The sequence below is a fragment of the Pelecanus crispus genome, chromosome 5 (genome assembly GCF_030463565.1).
Source record: "Pelecanus crispus isolate bPelCri1 chromosome 5, bPelCri1.pri, whole genome shotgun sequence".
Lineage (NCBI taxonomy): Eukaryota > Metazoa > Chordata > Aves > Pelecaniformes > Pelecanidae > Pelecanus > Pelecanus crispus.
In genome coordinates, this window is record NC_134647.1 from 79,641,616 (window position 1) to 79,664,775 (window position 23,160).

Genomic DNA, 23,160 nt, shown 5'->3' on the forward strand with positions numbered 1-23,160 from the left:
AGCTAATTCAGCATGCTAGCTGCAAGCTTAAGCAACATATATTCAAGAGCTTCAGAGAATATATCTAACAACTCAAAATTACATACTCCTGTAATATTTACTATTTGCCCTTTTTTTTTTTTAAATGATAACTACTGTAATTGGGTCTTGGGAAAAAAAAAGTGAATCAAGAGTATGCAATCAAGGCAAGTATAGGCTGAGAAAACAACATTCATAAAGTCAGGATTTTTTTTTTTTTTTTTACAGTTCCTCTTCTCAGTCTACCAGAAGAGATTTTTCTTTTAAACTATGCATTTGACACTTAAAATGATACCTAAAATATTAAATTCTACTATGTCTCCTCCTTAAGCATTAGCAATTTATCTGTTTTTTTTTCTACAAGTTAAGAAAACAAACCAGAAAGAGTAAGAAAACATAAACATAATATTAAGTATGCATACTTCAACTTGGCTGTTCTCCCCCTTCTAGGTAGTGCTATTAGAACCTTGAATTAGCAAGGTAAACAATTTTGTTTCCCAAAATTCACTGACAAAGGACTTTTTTTCCAATTGTTATCACTTCTCCATCTATTATCAATCCTACCCAGAGGACAAACTGACAGTAACTGTTTCGGCATGTCACTTCCCCCACCCCTGCTCGTAAACTTCGGAAGGCTTTCCTCCCAGCCTTCCTTTCCAGGAACCCCACTTCAGCCATTCCACTCTCCAACCATCTCCAGCTTACTTGTTCAAAAGCAATCAAACAAGTCCACAGAAGACCAACATATGCAGAGCAATGGGAAAAAGAAAAACAAAACACACAAAACCCAAACCAAAAAAAAAATCCAAGCCACCCAGCCGTAGCTCAGGAAATCCCTAAGCCTCAGCCTGTGGGAGGCTAGGAAGAGATACGGGGAGGAAGTACAGCTGTTCTGCCGGAGCTTTCGTCTCCAAACATCTGCTCCTCTCCGAGGTACTGTCGGGCTGGGCAGACATTCGGTGACAATCGCTACAGCTGCTCTCATCCCACTTTTTCAAATTCAGGCAATGCTGATTCATAATACTGAGTGCTTTCCTCCTGATCACATCTCTCTTTCACTGGCTGCCTTTATTTCCTCTCCTACTCCTTACTTGAAAAAGAATTCGTATCTATCTATTTCAGAATAAGCCTTAAATCTTTATAAGTGTAAATATAGAGCTGTACAATCATGATCAAAGCAGAAAGCGCACATTGGAAGAAGAGAAATAAACAGGCACATTTATGCAAAACACTTTTTAATACTATCTACCAGAAAAAAAAACCAAACAAGATCTAGTTACCTTCTCCTTTAGGCACAAGAAGTAAAGCGAATTAAAAAAAAAAAAAAAAAAAGGAAAAGAGTTTTGACTTTTTTGACAAATTCTTTTGGAGACAAGTAAAACATGTTGAATACCATCAGTTCTTCTCCCTATGAATCCGCCTCCTTCCTACATCTTTTGCGTGTGATCTTTGGGGGGGGGGGGGGGGGGGGGCGGGAATTGGCCCAGGCTGAGACGAAACGCTGTTTTGATACAGCCAGTGCTCATGCTGGAAATTCAAAATGGTACGCCAGCTTCACGCTGGCTATAAAATTGCCCTGACGAGCAATGCGGAAAGTGAGCAGGAATTACATGGATCTACAGAAAAACGACGCTAGGAATTGAGGGTGGAACACAGAAGGAGCAGCCAGAATATTGGCTTTTTACCCGTCTTGAATAACCCCGTGCATGCAGGTGCAGCCGGAGGTGCTGGTAAATGAGGTCTCGGGAGCAGCGTTTGGAAATCACCTCTCCCTCCCGAAGGAAAGGCCCCCAGGCCGCTGCTGTAACGTTACTCCCACACAAACCAAGGGAGAAACCCCCCTCTGCCGAGGGACCCGCCGCAGCCTCCCCCGGGCCGAGGGCGGGAGCCCCCCCGCCGCCACCCCCCCCCCCCCACGGCCGGGCCCCTCGCCCACTCGCGTCCCCGCGGCTGCCGGGCCTCCGCCGCCGCCTGAGGCACGGAGGGGGCCGAGGGCCCCCGGCCGGCGGCAGGGCCGCGGCCTCCCGTGCGCGTCCCCGTCCCCCGGGGCTGGCCGGAGAGGAGCGGGGCTTTCGCGCTCCGCCGCCCCCCGCGGCGGGAAGGCCCCGGGGCGCTGGGCGGGCGGCCGCCGCCCCGCCACCGCCCGGCCCGACAGGAGGGGACGGGACGGCGCGGCCGGGGTCGCCGCCGCCGCCGCCCCGCCTAGGCCCGGCCGCCCCCTCAGCGGCGGGGGCCCGGCCGCGCCGCGCCTCACCTTGGAAGCGTTGCCCGCGGCGGGGAGGTGCGAGGAGCATCGGCGTCGCGTCCCCCCGCCGCCCCGCAGCCCGCCGCCGGCCTCCGCGGAGCTGCCCCCCTTCCCTCGGCGGCTCCCCGCGCTCCGCCGGCCCCGGCAGCCGGGCCACGTCCCTGCCCGCGCAGGCGCACTCCGCGCCGCCGGTAACGGGCCCGGCCGCGCCGGGGGCAGCCGGGGGCAGGGCCTGGCGGCGGGGCGCCGGGCTGGGGGCCGCGAAGCCGGGTGGCAGCTGCCCGGACGGGCGAGGCGCTCACCGCCCCGCTGCCTCCTCGCGGGGGCCGCCGCTACCTCCTCACCCACCGTGAGGGCAGAAGCAAGCCCCCGCACCCGTGAGGCGAGCCCCCGCCTCGCCTCAAGCGGCAGCGCCTCGGCGAGCCCTGCGGCCTCACGGCGCTGCCAGCCCGGCCCTCGCCGCTCCCAGCGATGGCAGGGCGAAGAGCCCGCGGCATCGCCTCGACGCGAGGCGAGGATGCTGCGTCCGCTCCGCCAGAAGCGGGCTATTTTGGCGTAGACGGAGCGCCTGCCCGAGGGATGCCCGTGATGCCATCTCCGCGTTGGAAGACGCGCGCAGTGACGCGTTCTCCGGCAGCGCCAAATGGCCTCAGGTGAAGACGGGCCCTTCCTCGCAAGGATTTTGGACGCGTTGCGGCCAGGTGCCGGTTAGGGCACCCAAACAGCTGAGAGCGTCTGCCCAGAGCAGCTCCCCATCCGGCAATGGGCCCGTTTGCCGTTGCGCTTCTGCAACGAAGGCCAGACGCTCCAAGAGAAAACCGTACAGAAGTTCTCATTTGTAAGGACTGCAACAAGAGCTTAATTAAAAATCCAGCACTACCAAGGACACCTATGCTACGTACCGCTTTATAGCCAAACGCACAGAGAACATACTCTTAAAAAACAAGCTGCAAGAGCAGGAAGAGGCTCCAGATAGGCCTCCAGATAACTTGGTTTTGCTTCAATAAGACTATCACCTGTTGCAAACGACCACAGAAAAAGTGGAAGTGACCACGTAGGTCAGCCCAGCCACAGACAACAGCCGTGCTGCCTCGGGGCCTCTGCAGACCGACGGGAGAGGGTCCCCGCCGACAGGAGCGGTTCCATCAGTCCCAGAGACTTCCTCCAAATAAGGCACCGCTCCAGAAGGCCTGCGCGATACCTTGCTCTCCAGAACACACCCAAGCGAAAACACTGTGCACAATGTAACAGGAATTGAGAAATAGCACTGAAGAAACAAAAAAAATTGCAAAGATAGTTTTTTTCCTGTCAGTAAGTGCTATCGGTAAAAAGTATGTTATTAAAGCATTGAAAAATCTTAGCTTTTACCTCAATCATTTCAGTGCCCCTATGAATAGCAGTCACCCTTTCAACAAACATTGTCACTGAAGGTGCAAGGAGGGAGCTGCCCCAAATTTGTAAGTGATTCAGGGGTGGGGCTAGTAAGCTCAGCTGGAGCATCCCTGTTCTGCAAGGTGACCACGAGCAAGAAAGCATGTGGAGGTGTGATGGGATAACGGGCTGATTTTTCTGATGGTGAGCTATTTTAGGAGCAAAAAGTCTTCTTGCAGAGAAGAACAAGCAATTGATTTTATTTTTTTCTTGTTTAACAGCAAGGCTAATGGAGTCTTGCTTACCATACCATCGACCGTGAGGCATTTTCTCATCAAAGTACGTAATTGCCCAGCAGCTGCCAGCAGACCTTTATTGGAGAGCGCTCGTTTATACGCTACAGAGCAGCTAAACCAAGGTGCTCCCCTAGAGTTACTTTACGTAATCATTGAGAAGTATGTAGAATTCTGAACTTTCTAAAATTCAGACTCAGGTAGTTAAAAAATTTCTGAAGTTAGCAGGTACCTACCTGGTAGGAACCATGCTGGTACTTGCCTGATATAGGAAACATTTCTTATTTCTTTCATTCTCTTGTGGTTATTTATATCAAATTAATAACTTTTTAAACTATTGGTCTATGTGTAACAATTACTGTGGTGGGTTTTTGTTTTTTTTTTTTAGCAAAGTGAATGAGGATAACCAGACAAATGCGTCAGGAGCAAAGATGCTGGCTTCGTGCAGTTTCCTCTGACGATGTCAAGACATTTGGTGCCACTTGACCTGTTTGTCCCACTATATACGCGCATATATATATATATATGCACGCAAGTATGTATTCTTGCTTTATTTCATCAAATATCAATTATCCCAAGCATCTGTAATTTGTTTTAGGAACAGCATTTGACTGGGTTTGGGTTGGCTTAGTGTTTTAATGATTTACTCTTCAACCAGCCATGAGAATTTTCCCTAGAAAGTGAAGGCAACTAAAATCCTATAACAGTTCTGCAAATGGTGATTTTTAAGATCAAATCCATTGTTTTTCCTGTTGTAAGAATCCCTTTGCTGCGACACATCCCTCGCTAACATCCGCTTAGGCGGTTAACGAAGGGAGACCTGGAAGCGACGCCACATTACGCGGGGGCGTTAGATGGCAGCTGTAGTTTTTCTCTAGCACGGCATAGAATGATAGAATCGTTTAGGTTGGAAAAGCCCTTTAAGATCACCCAGTCCAACCATTAACCTAACACTACCAAGTCCACTGCTAAACCAATGGAGGGGAGAGGAATAATTGATTTCATGTTTCCTGGCTTGGTGGCTGGATTCTTTTTTAATGAAAGTAAAACTAGAATAGAATCACTAAGGTTGGAAAGGATCTCTAAGCTCATCAGTCCAACCATCAACCCAACACCACCATGCCCACTAAACCATGTCCCCAAGTGCCACGTCTGCCCGTTTTTTGAACACTTCCAGGGATGGGGACTCCACCACCTCTCTGGGCAGCCTGTTCCAATGCTTGACCACTCTTTCTGTGAAGAAATTTCTCCCAATATCCAATCTAAACCTCCCCTGGCGCAGCTTGAGCCCATTCCCTCTCATCCTATCGCTTGTTACTTGGGAGAAGAGCCCGACACCCCCCTCGCTACCCGCTCCTGCCCGGCAGTTGTAGAGAGCGATGAGGTCTCCCCTCAGCCTCCCCTTCTGCAGACCAAGCTCCTCCCCGCTCCGTTCAGGACACGCTCTGCCGGTGCGCAGGCGGGCAGCAGGGCCCACCCCGGTACCAGAGGCCCCGGGCCCCGCCGCCCCGGGGGGAGCTGGGGCCGCGCCGGGGGTCGGTCGGTCCTCCAGGCCGGCAGAGGGCAGCACGGCGGGCGCCGGGGACAGGCCGTCCGTCTGCGCCCCGCCTCGCCGGCCAGGCGAGGAGCTGCGGCTGCGCAGTGGGTGCGGCCTTTTCCCCCCTGCTGCGGAGCGCAGTCGTTGTGCGGAGCGGGCCCCGGCCTAGGCCTAGACCGGACAGTACCTGGCACGATGGTCAGTACCGGCCCCCGCCGGACCCCCGCGGCGGGGGGGAGCTCTGCCCGCCGTTCCGCGCCCGCTGCGGGGCTCCGCCCGCCCGGATGGAGCCCGATGGGGCCCGGGCCCGCCGCCGGCCGCGGCGGCTCCAGCGTGGCAATGGCTGCCGTCAGTGCCGCGGCGGCGGCGCGGGGCGGCTCGGCGGGGCCCCGGCGCGGTTTGGCTGGGCCCCGCTGCCGCCCCGGGCCGCGGTGCGGTGGCAGGCCCGGTCGGGCCCGGGCCGCAGACGCGTGGCGGCGGGATCGGCGCGGGAGGGAGCGGGGGGCGGGCGGGCGGCCCGGCCTGCGAGCGGGCGGCGGGGCCGGGTTTGGCAGAGCCCCGTGTGTGTGTCCCCGGTGCCCCGCGGGTTGGCGGGCCGGGGGGCGCGGGGGGTCGGCGGGCCGCCCGCCCTCCTGCCGCGGGGCTGCGGCGCCGGCAGGTGCCGGGGAGGGTCCGCCCCGCCGCGATGTCGGCGGGGCCGACATTTTATTCGTATGATGCTTTTTTTTGATCTAAATATATAAGTCAACGTTACTTTACTCCTCATTTCGCCGCGGTTTTCTTTCGTAGCGGGTCTAACGTAGTTAGAATGGTCTTGGCTTGCACGGTTATATGTTAATAACGCCTCGCTATACTTCTTATTCAAGGGGTTCGTGAAAGTTGTCAAGAATAAGGCGTACTTCAAGAGATACCAAGTGAAATTCAGGAGAAGGAGAGGTATTGTTAAATTCCCTGTAACGCGTAATTCAACGTCACCGATGACTATTCCTACTTTTTTCACGCACCTTTTCCACACCATAACTGTTGTTTTTCAGAGGGCAAAACGGACTACTATGCCCGCAAACGTTTGGTAATACAAGATAAAAACAAGTACAACACCCCTAAATATAGGATGATTGTGCGTGTTACCAACAGAGACATCATTTGCCAGGTAAGTTCTGTGGTGCTTGCTATTTACCTCCCAGCCTGCCCAGAGTGGAATAAACGGAAAGGGGGGCGGTCGAAGCAGCTGGGTTGGTTTTTTTTTTTTTTTTTAGGCTTGAGCTGAGCAGTTTTTATGTTGTAAAATAGTTTCTTAGAGAACAATCTTTAACATTAACACAATTTTAGTAATAAACTGTTCGTGATGCAAAATAAGTTTTACTGGTGGCAGCATTCTTCAGCAAGGCTTTTCATAATATAAGATGGTACTATTTTAATGATGCTGAGATAAGTAGAAGCTTTTAGGGATAGGGAATATTTCTCTGGGTTTTTTTTTTCTGCTGTCTTCGAAGTGCTTTGAAAGGAGGGCCTTTTTGCTTGACTGAAGACAACAAAGTTGGCTACATGACCTGTGCAACAATCAGTGCAGGCTGACAGTATCTAAAGGTGCCTTTGCTTTTGGGAGGTTTTTTTTCCTATGATGTTATGTGGATTGTATGAAGCAGGTAGGCCTTATGATGGCTTTCCTGTCAGAGTAAAGGAGACTGGTAAATGAGAACAGTAGGCATTTTTTCATGCAGTTCCTTACTGTGGTTCACTTTCTTGTTTCGTTTTCAGAATGTTTTGACTAATTTTGAAGTTAAAAACGTAGGCATTTTTGTTCTATCATAAATACATGTTGCTAAGTGCAAAAAAAGAAGCTAGGAAAATTTCACTGTCATTTCTTCATAGAATAATTGCCTGCTGAGAACAGTGGAGAGTGCTGTTTTTACAGCCAGTTCAGATGAAACTGCATGACCTCGATGAGGTTATTTTATCTTTGAAACTCAAAACAAAAATCGGTGGAGGCAGGTGCTTACATCTGACTGATAGCACCTTTCCAGTATGTAGGAATCCTGCAAAAAGGGGTCAACTTTTGGATGTAGAAAGGAGGTATGGGAGTCAAAAGGAGAAGGTTCTGTATGTGAAAGGAACGGTAGAAACATATGTCGTCGTACTGCTGTCTCACAGGAGACCCCTGAGATTCTGAAAATCTCAGCTCCATTAATAAAATCATAGCATAAGGTTAGTAACAGTGTTTTCACAAACTTTGTATCGGATGCTTTTGTGTTTTTCTGAGGTGTGTTATATTCTGGTTATATGAGAACTACATGCAGGAAGTGGGACAGAATCCATCCACATCTGTAATGATTCTTTGAAAAGTTGCTTTTGTAGGCAGTTTCCTGGCCTCTTGATGTATGTGGAGAGGTAAATGAAAGTTCTTGCTGACGTACGCTTTCTCTGGCCTAATACAGATGTGAATTCTTTGCGTCTGTACTTGAGTTAATTATGCCTTAAAAAATGAAAAGAAAAACACAACCCATTGAGCTTGTGTGCAAAGGGTGGCAGTTTGCTGGACATTTCTACACAGAATTCCTGTCGGCTTAAGCAGATGTCAAAGAAACAGTAAATGGAGCCCAGAATTACTGTGAGAACACTAACGATTGCTTTGTTGTCAGATCGCCTATGCCAGAATCGAAGGCGACATGATTGTCTGTGCTGCTTATGCCCACGAGCTGCCAAAATACGGCGTGAAGGTTGGCCTGACCAATTACGCAGCAGCATACTGTACAGGTCTGCTGCTGGCACGCAGGGTAGGTATCTGTCCGATTGTCTGGAAGTTGCTGCTCTGTCTTGCTGGTTTTCTTCCAAAAGGGAAAGCCCGCTATCTTAAGTGGCGTGTTAGTATAGATACCTGACTCTGTGGGCTTCTCTAAATACTTAAACTTTTGCTTTTTACCATATAGATTTGATGGCCTCTTGTGACTGTCAAATGACAGTGTGAAGTATGACAGCATGCAGTTTCAACTCCAGCAGCCCACTTTTAAGTCTCAGCACTTAAGTTTGGTGGAGGGAGGGAGTCAGGATAAACATGTAAGAAATGTACCTTTAAGAGTTTGAAAACACGTAAACGGCATCCATCCATTTTCCATATGAGCTCACAAATAAGTCTTAAGTTCACTGGTGTACCTGTTGGAACAAAAGGTTGAAACTTAACAGACATGCTTACCGTGGTGCTTGTTAAAAGCTTGATTAGTATGGGGTGCATAATTTTTGTAAAGAAGTAAGTTAAAAACAAGAAGATTCTACTGCCAGCTTGTGTTCTAAGCTGGTGGTGATTCTTCGTTTTCTCAAGAAACGGAAAGAATTTCAGAAGTGCTCTTCTTTTCCCCCCTTCCTCACAGCTTCTGAATAAATTTGGCCTTGATAAGATCTATGAAGGGCAAGTTGAAGTGACTGGTGATGAATACAACGTGGAAAGTGTGGATGGAAAGCCTGGCGCTTTCACATGCTACCTGGATGCGGGTCTTGCCAGAACTACTACTGGAAACAAAGTCTTTGGTGCTCTGAAGGGTGCAGTGGACGGTGGTCTGTCCATCCCGCACAGGTAAGCTGGTCTGCTTGGCAGAATTCCTTCAGAATTAACCTGAGATGCTTCTGTATGTGACAGTCCACTTATACTGTCACTTTATGTTGAAATAATTTTGTTAGGACGTGGTAACAATTACGTAGCCTAGGTTCTGGGGCCGGGGTTTTTTTGGTTGGTTCGTTGGTTGTTTTTTAATCCACAAGTGCAGTTCTGATAGTGCTGCTGCGAATCTTGCAACTATCAAGAGATCCTATTAAATTTTTAGAAGCTGAAGAGCCATCTTGTTGCTTTTACCTAAAATCATGAATTGATTGGATGCACTTGGGTAAATATCCTCTAGTATTCTGTTAAGTCTTTAGCAAGTTGTGTGTATGTATTAATTTCACTGTGAAAAGCTGTACGTACCAGGTGCAAAACCATTGACACTGGCTACAGTTGTCAGTACAATAGCAGGTGTGAGCAGTCCATCTGCACTTAAAATTTCCACATGGAAATTTTGACAATTCCTGCCATAGGCTACGAATGCCCGAATCAAGATTTTTGGCAGTTTTGTCTAACGCTGATATTACAGCTGACTGCTTCTTTCTGCTAGCAGCAGTGCGGGGGGAATCTTGAGATCTGCTGTGTGTTTTCCTACCCTTCCCCATGCTGTCCTAGTCGTTCCTGGCGAATTGTGCAGTTTTTGTGACCTGGCTGCTATATGATGACACTCCCAATGACTGAACACTCTGTAGTTGGTCCATGGTGTGTATATGATGTACTGCACTGTTTCAAGACGGGACTGATGGCAGCCGAGATGAATGTAAAACTTCTATTTCTTAATTTTCTGTATCTTTTCATTTCTAATTAGAGGGTCCAATCCCTCAGTTATCTATAGGAGAATGTGATTTATCAGGCACTTCTTTATAGAACCTAGCCTCTGAACTAGAGGATTTGGCAATATGTCTTAATCTTAACTGTAACTGCTGTTTCACAGTACCAAACGTTTCCCTGGTTACGACTCGGAAAGCAAAGAATTCAATGCAGAGGTTCACCGCAAGCATATCATGGGCCAAAATGTTGCGGATTACATGCGTTACCTGATGGAGGAGGATGAAGATGCTTACAAAAAACAGTTCTCCCAATACATAAAGAACAACGTAACGCCTGATGGGGTAAGATTAATGTGGCTGGCTCTTGTGCATTAATAGATATGCTGATAACTCTTGCGTAGGGCCTTCTCTAGCGACGCAAATAAGCTTGATCTGTAAAATAATGTGATTTGTGTTGTATGTTATCCATGCAAAGAAAATAATTTTTCCTTTATTAAGGGCTCTGTAGTATGTTGTAGAACTTTTGAAAGTGAGATCTTTTTTCCTGCTGTGAGGCTTAACATTCTGCCTATAAATCTTAAGCTTACAGGACTGCATTCTAAGCTAGACCACTTTCTTTCCCCCCGATACGGAAGTTAATTTGAAGTTTCTATACACGCTACTCGCTCATCCCTAATCCTGCACCACGGCCTATTGTTTCTGCTGCTGTGGTGGTTGCCAGCTGTGAGGATGTGCTCTAGGTCAAATCTGTTTTACAATTTGTGTGACCCTATAGGTAGTTGTAGGTCCCAGGTGAATATAGAATAGCCCAAGCTAGCTCTATTGTAGAAGCTGGCATCTCATGACACTACAGAGTGTAATGCATCATGTTTTAATACTAGAAATTTTATTTTATACAAAACAGTAGAAGATCTGTAAGATTACCAGGGTGCTGCTTTCACTTCTTTCAAGTATTAAACTCCTTTCAGATGGCCTGTCCTGCTGCCCGTAATATTCTTGCTTGGTTTCCCCAAGTAGTGGTCCTGAAGCTTGAAACAGACATTCTCCTGTCCCCTTTGTAAGCGATGGAAAACTTAACTTCATTCTTTATCCCTTTATTGCTATGGGGTTTGGGGTTTTTTGCAAACTTAACTAAATGCTAGTTTTTCGTAACTTAAGTCTTTACTAGAAAATAAGTAATGTTGTATTGTAAATGCCAACTTCATCTCTTTTACTAAGCAAACAATATTTATGGCTTGTATTGCAATGAAGCGGGTCCAGGACTTGGGTTGATAGCTAGACAGTTCTTCTTTGTACATCCAGAAAATTTTTCACAGCTGGGGTCTAGTGGTCTTAATTAACCACCAGCAAAGGTGTTCTTAAAACTGGTGCCATTTATGGAGCCATGGTTGTCTTTGGGCAGAGCAGCAGACAGATGGGGATCCTCTGGTACCTTCTGCTATTGATGTATGTAACTGGACACATCGCTTTCATTTTTCTGTCTTACGTGTTAGAAGAATAGTTGCTCAAGTACAATGACCCGCTGTATGAGCTGTCAGAAACTGCTGTTTGGGCGTAGCCTCTGCTAACGTGTTTTCTGTTGTCGCATCCTTGGGGACGATGCAGGGACCGTCACGGTTCTTGCAAGACTTGGTATCTGTAGCTGCTTTCACAACCTCTTTCCCTCTTAACTAAGCAGCTTTGTAACGTGTACCACAGTAGGGTCTGAAAAGTGGTAAGACCACATGTCTGATAACAGAGTTTGTGTGGAGTAATTTTGGTTTAGTAAGTAAAGACAAAGTATTTTATTCTAGGCGGAAGTAGAGTAACTTTCTAGATCGCTTCCCTAATTTAAATGTAGGGAAGCAATGGCACTGGAAGTAGGCTTCAGAGGAAAAAGTATTTCAACTGCAAGATGCTAGCCTGTATTTATGAGCCTTGTAAGGAGTCTGTATTTACGGCCTTGGTTCCCTAACTGTAAAATAAGGATAAAATCACTTTCTCTGTTTTGTGTCTAAGTTGTGGGCTTGGATATTTAAAGTGTATTACGGCGACAGTAGGGATTTCAGTATGCTGTGGCAGTGATCTTCTGTATGAAGAAAAGTGTTTTGAAGGCAACTGCACAAAATTACAAGCTGTATTGTGACGAAACCTGTTTCTCGTGCACGCTTGCGTAAGGGTATCTTGGATTTTTGATATGAATCCTACAACTGGACCACTATGGAGAATTTAACAATTCTTAAATTTTTTTTTTTTTTTTTTTAAAGATGGAAGAAATGTATAAAAAAGCCCATGCTGCTATTCGGGATAATCCAGTCCATGAAAAGAAACCCAAGAGAGAAGTCAAGAAAAAGAGGTAAAACTCTCACCCTCTTTAACATGAATGTGACTTCTCTGTTGAGGGTATTTTAGTTAAAGCAAGTAATGTGACTCACATTGCAGTTGTGTCAAAACTCACATGTGTTTTAGATCAGATTAAGATACAAGCATTTCTGTATGACTTTGTCAGGAGTTAACGTGTGTGGTAGGAATCTAAAACTTAAAAGCCCTCAAGCATATAAAAAAAATAAAAAGTGGAGCATGCTTGTGGCCTGAATAGCTGGAACTCTTAAGTCTATTTATCTTCAGGTCTTAGTGTGTTCAGTGGGAAAGCTGCTTCTCTTCAGGAGAGGGCACGCTGACTAATTTGTCAGTACTACACTATTTTGATTTTTAAGGGGTCTGGGAGAAAAGAAAGGCAGGCACAGCTATTGCGTTGGGCTTGATACTGTCCATACTCTTAGTCGCAAAAGAGTACTGAGCTTACCTCTTGAGGAATTAAACTGCTGCAGTCTAACCATGCCTTTTTGTGGTGCCCTAACTACAGCCTTAAATCATTACGAGGAAATAAAGCTTGTCACAGAAGTGGGAATGCGTTCTAGCAGAGCACTCTTACTAATCACAGTTCTAGTGCACTGCAGCTTTCTTGACCACCTTTTTGCTTATTTCTGCCTTGGATATATCATACGCTGTGCTTGCATTGCAGATGGAACTGTCCCAAGATGTCGCTTGCCCAGAAGAAAGATCGCGTTGCTCAGAAGAAGGCTAGCTTTCTCAGGGCCCAGGAGCGTGCAGCTGATAGTTAAGACAACTTCCACAATTTTCTATGAAACTTTGGAAAAAGTGGCAATAAATTAATTGAGTAAGCAACTGTGCAAGACTGGCTTATTAATATATCTTATAAAGATGCAGAATGGTTTTGACGATCCAGATATTCTGCAGCCTTAAGGGTTTGGGGTTCTTTCCCCCCCTTCAAAGTACTGCATGAACTGAACTCCTTCACAGGAGAAGAGAGGTGACAGACTTCAAAGCCAAGGCTGCTGCATTAGAATTATTCTCAGAAGAAGGGGAAATCAATTTGACTAGATGTAAGAACTTGCTGCTTCTAACTACAAAAAGACTTTAAATTTTTAAAAAGGGCTTTACATGTCCTTCACTGTCTTATCTTTCAGCATACTTAACGGTATGGAGGAATCTGTATGGAGCTTAGGAAAAAAGCAGTAGTCGTCACAGTAGGTTCTAAAGCCTCTGCCTAAAGGCAGCCTTAGGCTTTCAGGAACACAAATGGCAACACTTTCCCTACTGTGACTTAACTGTAGCTGATAGAGGAACACATGCCTAACTGAAGTATTTAATTTTCCTCCAGTAACTGATGTAAGCACTTCCATGCATTCAGCTCCGAGCTCTGGCTGCTACTGAAACAGGTACGGTCTTAAGCTAAATACTTCACTTAGCGATTAGACAAGAGAATTCACTTTTAAGTTGCATATACGAGCATAGTTACAGAGGCCCTGACTTGCCCCTATTCCTTATCTTCTCCTACATCTCGGTTTTGTAGGCACTTACTTGTTTCCCATTAGACTTACTGAAGTTGCTTGCACAGTTAAAACACGAGTCAAGCAGGCTACAAGGGAGGAATGTTTTTGTGTTAAGATAGATGGCATGTACTCTATTGAAAGAGAAAAGGAGGCCTGTGATTTATTGTAAACAAAAGCGTGGGTGTTTTTCCAATGAAAGCTCAAACTTGATGGAACAGCAATAAAAAGGAAGGTTCTGTACAACAAACTGCACTATTAAACATGTTTTCCAGTTGTTTAAAATACCCAACATCAGTTTGGCTTCAATCATTTTCTTTGCCCAAAACCTAGTAGAGCAATTACAGTCAGATTTTTCTACCAAGAACATGACCACTTTACATTTGAGTGCATTGCTGGCTACAAATACTTATTAGCTCGTAGTTGGAGGACATTATCAAGTTAGAGACAATAATTAGCATTAGCATTGTAATTCCTAAACTAAAGAGCTGATGTTTACAAAATAGTACACTCTTAACCCAAGCTGGTTTGGATTGAGAGGTGACTTTATGTTGATCCTGTACTTCAGTTTAATCCTTCAAGGAATGCATTTCATACAGGATACCTAAAGCAACTGACAACCTTTTGAATATTTAAATAATGCTTGTCCTTCTTACCTATGCTGAAAATGAATTAAGGGGCCAGTATTTAGAAGTATATGGATGACTGCCATTAAAATTATTGAGGATTGAACTACTTCATACCTAAAGCATTTATAAATTAAACATTAACAGATAAGTACTGAGCACAATATTAAGGTGTTTTACAGACATCCAGTTCTGCACAATTGTGAACATAGATGTAAAGCTGAGGAACACGAGGGCTGCAGATTAGAGGTGGTACAGTGGTCATGCCAGCTGGAGTGTTTATTTACATCAGATGGTGTTTAGTTACTCATGACTTGAGACTTAACAATGACTCATAGATGCTACTACTAGAAAAAAAGAACAGTAACACACTGCAGCCTGCTTATGTTCCACCTCATTCCTAGCTGTTACTATCTCATAGGCTCCCATTTAAGCAATATTCTATGACCATGAAAAATCCAGCTTCTGTCCTACAGTTCAGGTCTAGCTCTGGTTTACATAAATCCTCTTCAGCTACTGCAGGAAGTAAGTACAAGTCTGTAGCTAAATTGGGAGGGACAGGAAAGAGCCAAGGCTTCATCCACAACTATTAAGTGTTTCACATGTCATACAGCAGATTCCTATGCTATGCAAGCTTCCTTTTTTAACTGTTAGGACATTTCTGCTATCAGTATTTTCAAAAATTAATTAACTTCAGTTCTCATAAAATACCTTAGTCCACAAACTCCTTACTTTTCAACATTCACTACAGCTTAATTTGGGTCAAAGATTTCAACTGAAGTACGATAATCTACAGTTTTTGAAATGGATGTTGATATTGCTGCCAGACTCTATACGTGATTTTAAGAAATAACATATTCTAAAATTCTTGGCTCCCAACGTTCCCTGTATAAGGACTTAATTAAAAAGTGTCAAACTACTTAAACATTCAAGATGTAAGCATGAGGTAACAAGGTGTAAACAGAATCTGATTTAAGTTTCATATTACAACCTGTCAGTTCTAGAATAAAATTTCCACAGTTTAAAAATTATTAATGTGCAAATTCTGCCATGCCCAGGTATTAGTAAACTTCAATCTCACAGTTCAGTTTATTCACAACAGCAGCTTGGACTCAGACACATTATTTGCAGTACTGGTGGTTCTTCAGAAAACTACTTAGGATAAAAATCTTTTGTGGGTATTTCACAAGTGAGCAATGATTTTCACAGAAATGTAAGATGTTCCATCAGTTGATGCAGTGGCACAGTGAATACTTTCATCCTGTTCAAGATCTGACAAAGTGCACAGAACAGTCAAGCATGCAGGGTTTTTGTTTCCGTAACACAGCGCTGGAACACCAGAAGTGCTTCTGGCCTCTGCCCGATCACCCAGTGGCACGTTCATTCTTCGAGAAGCCTGTCACAAGGTACTGAGTGAGGGGCAAGAGTTAAAGAGCCATTCATGAAATCTGAGTAAAGAAACGTCTTTAAAAAATGCTGCAGGTTGTTTTTATCAAATGTGGTAGGCCACCTCTAGTGGCAGGCATCAATATTCTCTTCTGCTGGTGGAGAAGCTAAGAATCATTTGTATGGGAAATTTTCTTCCACAGTAAAGTTTTTAAGTTATTGAGTATTAAAGAATGCTCCATTTCCATCTGATTTGCTGTGACTTTAAGGGCGATACACAAGTACAGTTGTTTTTCTAGTTCTTCATGGATATCAGAAGGAGCACCGCGAAGCAGATAGTCTTTAAGGAGCTGACAGGCTTTTGCCAAGTTTGGCTGAATTACTTCGGTGGTACACCTCATTTTGCTTTGGTCACACAGAGTTCTACAGTCTGTACCATAAATACAGTCCAAATCTGATTCACACTGACGCTCTTTAATTATTTCCTTCAAATTCATTTCTGGCACGATTCTTCTCATGTCCATCATTTTCAAATCATATTTGTCATTATATCCCAAGTTTTTGGCACTTGTATCACACATAAGAAAGTTTCCATAAGGTCCATGGAAAATATCTTCCACAAATTCTAAAAGCCCTATGGCTATTTTTGCCTTTCTTGGCCATGATGGAGTAAACCATTGGTCCATGCTTCTTCTGAAGCCAGAGGGAATGAGAAGTTCTATAATCCATGGAAGGCTGATTCCATAGAGAGAGGTATATTCAACTCTTTCGGTCACATAGAGATCCCCACAAAAACCCAGCAACTTGGGAGTATGTTCTTTATCCTGCAAGATCACCATTAACAGAAACTCATCTAGCTGCAGAAGTGCCCATGCGGATTTCGCCTCTGGCAAAGAAACTCTACCGTCTTTGTTTCCATCAGCAAAAGATAGGATGAGATTAACCAGTTCTGAAAGATTTCCTTGTTCACCCAATTTTGCCTAAAAGCAACAAACGAAAAAGATTAAGTGTGATTTTATTAACTACCACCAATCCACCTGGCATTCTACCTCCTGTTGTTATCTCTCCTCTGGATAGTATGGTAGGGTATGTTACCTTCTAGTTTCTCATTGGTTATAGATGTTACAGGACTTGCTACCAGATGCCTGAAGAGCTTCCTTTCTGTTCTGTTTTCAAGGGCACTGAGTATATGATCTTCTGAAAGTACTAGTGTTCTTTGCATTTCAAAATGCAAACATTAAAATTCAAACATTGTTCTTGGTCAGATCAGTCTTTAGAAAAATCATATCAAGTACTTTGTTAAATATTCTCTTAGAAAAAGTATGTAGAATTCAAATGTTTAGATCAGGTTTAGTTTTCAGCATATTAAACCTGACAGGTGTAGAGAAATTACAGTATCAACTACATTTTGGCCAACTATAAAAAGTACCAAGGCACACTGGGTACAAATCCCATACAGTAAGTGTGCTGAAATACTTAATTTTGTTATTTGATATAACCACCTCCGTTGTATCGATACAGAGAAGGAAGCCATTGCTAGAATCAGAACATTGCATTTTCAACCACCACCACCACACACAGAAAGTCAGATAAACTTTTCCCAAATTCTCCTAAAAACTACTCTAAAACACCCACTGCTCACCCATTCTTAGAGACAAAGCTACTGTAACGCATGACAACTGTCATCAGCTTTACATGATTATGCTGTGTGTGCATGTGTACACATACGCTCACTCAGCTAGACCAGCATTATTTCCATCACTGGAGATACAGGAGCTATCACAATAGCAAGAGAATTTTAAGAAAACCCAAAATCAGTATTGACACAGCATCAAAGTGATGACTCTACATTATGAAAATTCTGGGGTAGCATTAAAGCAACAGAAATAAGTATCACATTAATATAACACAGAAAGAACTGGAAGAAGTGTGGCTGGTCATTCTGGTTAGAGAGATTCCTGCTGCTCAGTTAACAGCAACTCATCCCAAGCATGAACGGTTTTCAAATTGCGCTTCAGTCTTTGCACCCAGTTACGATAACCCCAAAAGCAGCAAAAAATACCTGGTTTTACCATATTTTCTATACAAATACAAGTGGAAGCTGTAGACATGCAAGATGCATACCAGCTTCCACCTGTTAGAAAGTAAAGAAAAAAACTGATAATTACTTCAGACTTCGAGATAAGCACCTCTGGGAAAAACAATTTTTGTGCTGATTATTTTTCTAATATCCACTTGAACAAAGCTCATGCAATAGGGCATTCTCTCCAGCTGCAGAAAAAGAAGCCTTTCTGTCAAAATAAGCATATACTTACTTTAAAAAGACCATATACCATTTCTTTGAATTTCTCAACAGTGGTTCCTCTTGTTGGTTTGTCAAATAGGACTATTTCCTTCCTTGGTTCTGGGTCGGTACCAAAATCAAGTTGAGTAGCTTCTTCCATCTGGCATTTTATAACACCTTGCAGATTTCCCCAGATTCCTAAATACATCTATGCAGGAAAAAAGGGAAAAAGGTAAAAAACACTGTAGAATTCCATCATCTAAAGACCACCTGTACTCCAACCACTGCTTTCAAAAGTCAAGTAGCAACACAGATTAGAAAACTGAGTCCTGCGTACAGACAATGCACAGAGCACATTCAAACAATGGCAATTTCAAATACAATACACTGCTGCAGGTACTTAGGTGACACTACACTGTCAAAATACAAAGACAGCTTGATAAACAGTATACTGGCATTACTACCATCTTTGCATAGGCTGTTAAGAGGCGGCTGCTTCTATTTGGGAAGCCAGATAGCAGAGAAGTAGTATGCTGTACGGAAGTACAGGTATTCTGTCAAAACATGGAAGGATCTGGTATATTATATTTATCTTTGTAAAATATATGTATTCTAAAATAATAATATACCCCTCTACGTATATAATATTGTATAGAGGTATATTGTATACAGGTGTGTATTGTATATAATACATTATTAATAATATATAGTACACCTAGATATTCTCTCTATATAGGTGTATTATATACCTATATATAAACATGCTCTGCGTGTCACAGCAAGTCAAGTTTGAAATAATCTGTATCAAATGGATACAGCTTGCTGACACTAAGGTCTACTTGATGTTCTAGAGAATGACATTTCAGTGGGAAATAATAAAACTAGGTTGGATGAGTAAAGCCTTACCTGGTTATTGGGCTTTGTGGACAAACATTTTCCAAAATATAATGTTTCTTTAGCACAAAGACTGCTACATGCTGACCCATCAATAACTCCCGTCTTGTATTTATCACACTGAAACAAACAGGGAGAAAAATATTTAACAAATTGCCTATGAAAGGAGGCAACAACTGTATCTCTCCCAACACCTGACTCTTGAAAGAAAAATGTAAGAAAACCATTTTAATAACCCTCTACCAAAACAGTGTGAAGAAACATAACTGGTTTTACCTGTAATTGAAGATGTAACCTTACTTCAACATGATGGAATACCAGAACTTATTTAATTTACATGTGGCACTGACTGAAATCAGCTGTGGCATTAGTCAGGACAAACACTTAAGAGAGCTATGCCAAATATACTTACTATTATTTTCCTACAGTCATGTCCTCTGCATAGTTCTGTGTAGGTGGAGTACTGAACATACGTAACCCAGCTGCCAATAAATACTACTAACCAAGAGATGAAGAGATACTTCATCCGCATGTATGAGAAACGTACCTAAAGGACACAAAGAGAAAATATTCTTTGTAATTCATTCAGCAGTAGTCAGAATGATAGAAACAAACATGATTTACTATTTCACCTTTAAGAATTTGACTTCCACAGCGATAAAATAAGCAGACTGCATTGCATGGAACATTTGCTTCCTTCAGTGAGCAAAACTGGCAGGGGAGGTCAGTTTGACTTACGTAGAGGTGGAAGGAAAATTAAGAAATAAATAAATAAAATAAAACATGACAGACCCTCACAGGGCAAGCCAGGCTGCAAGAACCAATCTGATCAAAATCATATGCTGTCAGAGCTCAACTACTTCCATTTTTTTCTAAGACCAGTTACTTATGTTCCATTCCTGGTAAACCAAATCCAACAGACCAGGAATCTGGTAAAAAAAAACCAAAAAACAAAAAACGAAACTGTGTTAATGTATAAATACACAAGATGGCTATACAATGAGCAGGGACAGGTTCCACATGCTGAAGTCTCCCACTCCTTCCTTGAAATGACACCATTTAATCATGCAACTAAAATTCCTCTGTACTAGCCTCACCTTCAGTGGTCTTTCCCATAACTGTATGCAAGACCTTCCTACTGTTTCTGTGGCCTCACAGTTACATTTTTCACTAGGGACAGAGGAAAAAAGTATTTGTAAATTAAGAATTGAGGGAGAGCCAAGTGTCTTGTAAGGGAGGAGGCACGTTTTGATCTTCCCCCCCCCCCCCCCCCCCCCCCTCCTCTGAGTCTGGTGTGCGAACAATTTGATTTTCATACTCACATCAGGATTAGAGAAGAGTTAGCAAGTCAGGATCAGCTTTAGCAACAGGATATGAGGAAAGTGCATGAGAGCAGCTGGACTGGGTCACTATGAGATCCATTTCTACTAGTATCCTCATCTTCAGCAATAGCTATAAATAGATGCCTTCGAAGAGTGAGAACATATAATATATATCCGAAATGGGCTCCCATTTTCCTCTAGAAGAACTTGCTAAGCCAGATGTGATTTTCTATATTTAGTAAATCTCAACCATTTATCTTTCATGAACTTACCCAGACTCCTTCAAATCCACATAAGCTTTTAGCATCCACAAGACCCTTTAGCAATTAATTCCACAGGTCTACTATCCACCATACCAGGGTCAGGGACTGGACTTTATTTTGCTTAAATCTGGTTCATATTAGCTTTATCTGAGATCCCCGAGTTCATGCATCGGAAGAGATGAGTTATCTATTTCTGTCCACTCTCTCCACATCTGTCATGATTTTGTGAGCCTCCATCACAAGCCTCCCTGCCATGTCATCTCTTTTCCAGACTGACAGGTCCTAACTTAGCTGTTCCTCACAGAGAAACCATTCCATATGTTTGGAAAAAGTTCCAGGAAAGGTAGTAATGATGAGCATTTTGCTGTCACATACATACATCTGTACCAAGTTAACCCATCTCACACATACTACTTTCAGATGGCTCCATCTGCATGGCAGAAAAAGCACTGAAATAATTCCAAATTACTATAACTTGATAGGAATTATCTTAAATCACAGTAAATTGGATAAATGTCTTCAGCTTTTAGGTATTTTATATTTTAGAAAAAAATAATGTTACTGAAGAAAATAATCTTCCACAAATATAGGAAGATCTTCAAAGATGCATTTCCCTTTCTAAATATGCAATTTATTTATTTTTAAGGTAAGACAGACCAAAGAAGCAGTTCTAATCAGTTGAATGGTAGCTTGGTTTAACACAAGCTATCACAAGAACTGACTTTTTCAGACCTTAACAAAAGAAATATAACCCCTAGATATAGGAGTCCTACTCTCAACCTAGAGCGGTTCTGAGTCTTCCACCGTAACTCCTCTCGTGATTCAGGGTATACTTTCACACAGGCACTCACTCCATCCGAAGACTAAAGAGAAAGTGTATCTTGACCCCATATAGTTCTGTAAGGAACATCAAGTCTCAAAGAAAAGCAGGAATGCAAGAAACAACACAGAAAAACTGCTAGGAAAGATGGTGGTATACGGCTCAGCCCTTAATTTTATATCCTATTATCATTCCATTTTATAGCATAATGGTTTTAAAAAATAAACAGGTAATTGTGCATCAAGGGGAAGATGCATGCAAAGTGCTTAACACTTTCAGATGTAGAAAAGCAGTCCCAAGTTCCATGTGACTCAGTCTATGAGAAAGACTGAGAGCCTTTTGGCTATATTTCGAGAGAAGTGGGCAGATACCCCTTATGCCCAAACAACCCTAATATACAATGCTGTCAAAGTCAAAGGCCTCGGTCCAAGGAAATCCTAATCCCCACCTCTTCACACCCTCCCACCAAAACGCCCAAACTGAATAATACAAGAAATTAATCCAACAAGTTACACAGAAAAGCAAGAGCATGCCAGTATGGCCTTTAAACAGTTCTAGCAAAAATATTTCTCATGATGCTTTATGTTCCTTCAAAACACACAGCACCACGAAATTCCACATCAAGATAGTGTTTGTGGTTCCAAGATGCTAATAAATATGCATCCACAATCTCTGCAAGAACGTAATTTTAGACACAAAACGAGTGAACACTTCTGAGGACAAGCAGCAGCAGATCAACCCACCCAAGGCCTCACAGGTAACGACTCATACCTAAATCTAGATCTCAAAAGTCACAGTCCACTGCTCTAACCACAATTTCATATTTCTCTCCTTCTACAGTAGAACAAAAACGTTTTAATGTCATCTTTATGTGATCTACTAAAGCTTGTTCAAATCTGCACATACTTCACCTTGCTCAGCACAAGAATTCAAAGCTTCAGTAGAAAATAGGAGCATCCCTAAAGTTTATCTGGGAACAACCTTAAAATTCAGACATCTTACTGAAGTAAATGAGAGCTGTAGCATGCTTGTGTACAAGTCTAGCACAAGAGGCCTGACTTGACAGTGGATGTTTTCTTTCCATAGGATCGTATACACACACTTGTCCGCTTTATCATCTCAAAACTTCTTTCCTTGCTTCAAGACCAGTTCCTCTGCCTTTGAGTAAATATTGTAGTTACAGCCCAGCATCTGGAGATTTAAGAAAGTAATTTCTATTTTCTTTAATATACTAAGTTATAATTTTCCGTGTTTCAGCTGAAATATCACAAGATGGCCTGGTCATACAGCCACAGGAACTTCACTGATAAGTAAAGAGTTATAGTAAAAACCCTCATTAGTACCTTATTCTAAATTCTTCTGCTTTTGAAAATCAGAACCGAAACAGAACAATCACATCTTTGGACTTGCTTAGACAGTGATTTCACTATACAAATTGTTCAGTACGGTACAAATTGCTTTGCCTCACTTCTTCGCATCTCTATAATGAAGCCCATTTTTGTCGTAACCACACCCAAAAAACTGTTTGTGAGTCTGTATCACCAATGAAATCAGGGAGTTGACCTGATTCACAGTACAAGCCTGCAAATAGTTGTGTCAGCACAACTGCAGGATAGCGCACCTTGGCAAAACCAGTAGAAATATTCTGAGGTCATTTTACTACCAACATTTTAAACCTATTTGCCTTGTTTTTAAGTGTTGTTCCTCCACTGTCAGTGCTGCGAGTGAAGCCAGTTTAAAGACGACCATGTGCTGCCAGCAATTTTTTTTTAACGATTCATGTTTTAGACTGTTGAAGAGAGCAAAATGAATATTTCTTTCTGTAATATACATAGCATATTCATGTACCAAAAAGTCAATTAAAAACCAAACCATTGTACCTACCCAGAGTAAACCATGTTTATAG

At 43.4% G+C, this 23,160-nt stretch overlaps 3 protein-coding genes and 1 non-coding gene across 6 annotated transcripts in view; 2 read left to right on the forward strand and 2 right to left on the reverse strand.

Annotated features, from left to right (window-relative positions):
* Positions 1-2,311, reverse strand: part of EVI5 (ecotropic viral integration site 5) — an 84,326-nt gene extending 82,015 nt beyond the window's left edge. For both annotated transcript variants that reach the window (XM_075710300.1, XM_075710299.1), the window contains exon 1: positions 2,273-2,311. The gene's annotated coding sequence lies outside the window, so the exon portion shown is untranslated. The remainder of the gene's footprint in view (positions 1-2,272) is intronic.
* Positions 2,312-5,583: 3,272 nt separating this feature from the next.
* Positions 5,584-12,995, forward strand: RPL5 (ribosomal protein L5). The gene is made up of 8 exons (XM_075710822.1): positions 5,584-5,662; positions 6,331-6,400; positions 6,499-6,614; positions 8,104-8,238; positions 8,830-9,032; positions 9,991-10,168; positions 12,073-12,161; positions 12,831-12,995. Exons 1-8 carry the CDS (start codon positions 5,660-5,662, stop codon positions 12,928-12,930), a joined length of 894 nt encoding a protein of 297 aa, XP_075566937.1. The 5' UTR covers positions 5,584-5,659; the 3' UTR covers positions 12,931-12,995.
* Positions 9,710-9,806, forward strand: LOC142593611 (small nucleolar RNA SNORD21). The gene has a single exon (XR_012831088.1). It is a non-coding gene; the product is annotated as a small nucleolar RNA SNORD21 (small nucleolar RNA).
* Positions 12,996-15,838: 2,843 nt separating the features above from the next.
* On the reverse strand, positions 15,839-19,396 carry DIPK1A (divergent protein kinase domain 1A). Of its 2 annotated transcripts, XM_009492765.2 has the most exons (4): positions 19,262-19,396; positions 18,862-18,969; positions 17,987-18,163; positions 15,839-16,651 (listed from the first exon to the last, which is right to left on the reverse strand). In XM_009492765.2, the coding sequence occupies exons 1-4, from the start codon at positions 19,379-19,381 to the stop codon at positions 15,839-15,841; spliced, it is 1,218 nt and encodes a 405-aa protein (XP_009491040.1). In that variant the 5' UTR covers positions 19,382-19,396. The 2 variants fall into 2 exon arrangements, with proteins under 2 accessions (XP_009491040.1, XP_009491041.1); XM_009492766.2 differs by lacking the exon at positions 17,987-18,163 and having other exon boundaries at positions 19,262-19,387.
* Between the last annotated feature and the right edge of the window lie 3,764 nt (positions 19,397-23,160).

Coding starts and splice junctions, on each gene's coding strand:
- RPL5 (XM_075710822.1), top strand. Junction 6,615..8,103: donor ACAGAGACATCATTTGCCAG/GTAAGTTCTGTG, acceptor CTTTGTTGTCAG/ATCGCCTATGCCAGAATCGA. Junction 9,033..9,990: donor GGTCTGTCCATCCCGCACAG/GTAAGCTGGTCT, acceptor GCTGTTTCACAG/TACCAAACGTTTCCCTGGTT.
- DIPK1A (XM_009492765.2), bottom strand. CDS start 19,381: ATGCGGATGAAGTATCTCTTCATCTCTTGGTTAGTAGTATTTATTGGC. Junction 18,164..18,861: donor CCACAAAGCCCAATAACCAG/GTAAGGCTTTAC, acceptor TTTCCTGCATAG/ATGTATTTAGGAATCTGGGG. Junction 16,652..17,986: donor TGGTATATGGTCTTTTTAAA/GTAAGTATATGC, acceptor TGTTGCTTTTAG/GCAAAATTGGGTGAACAAGG.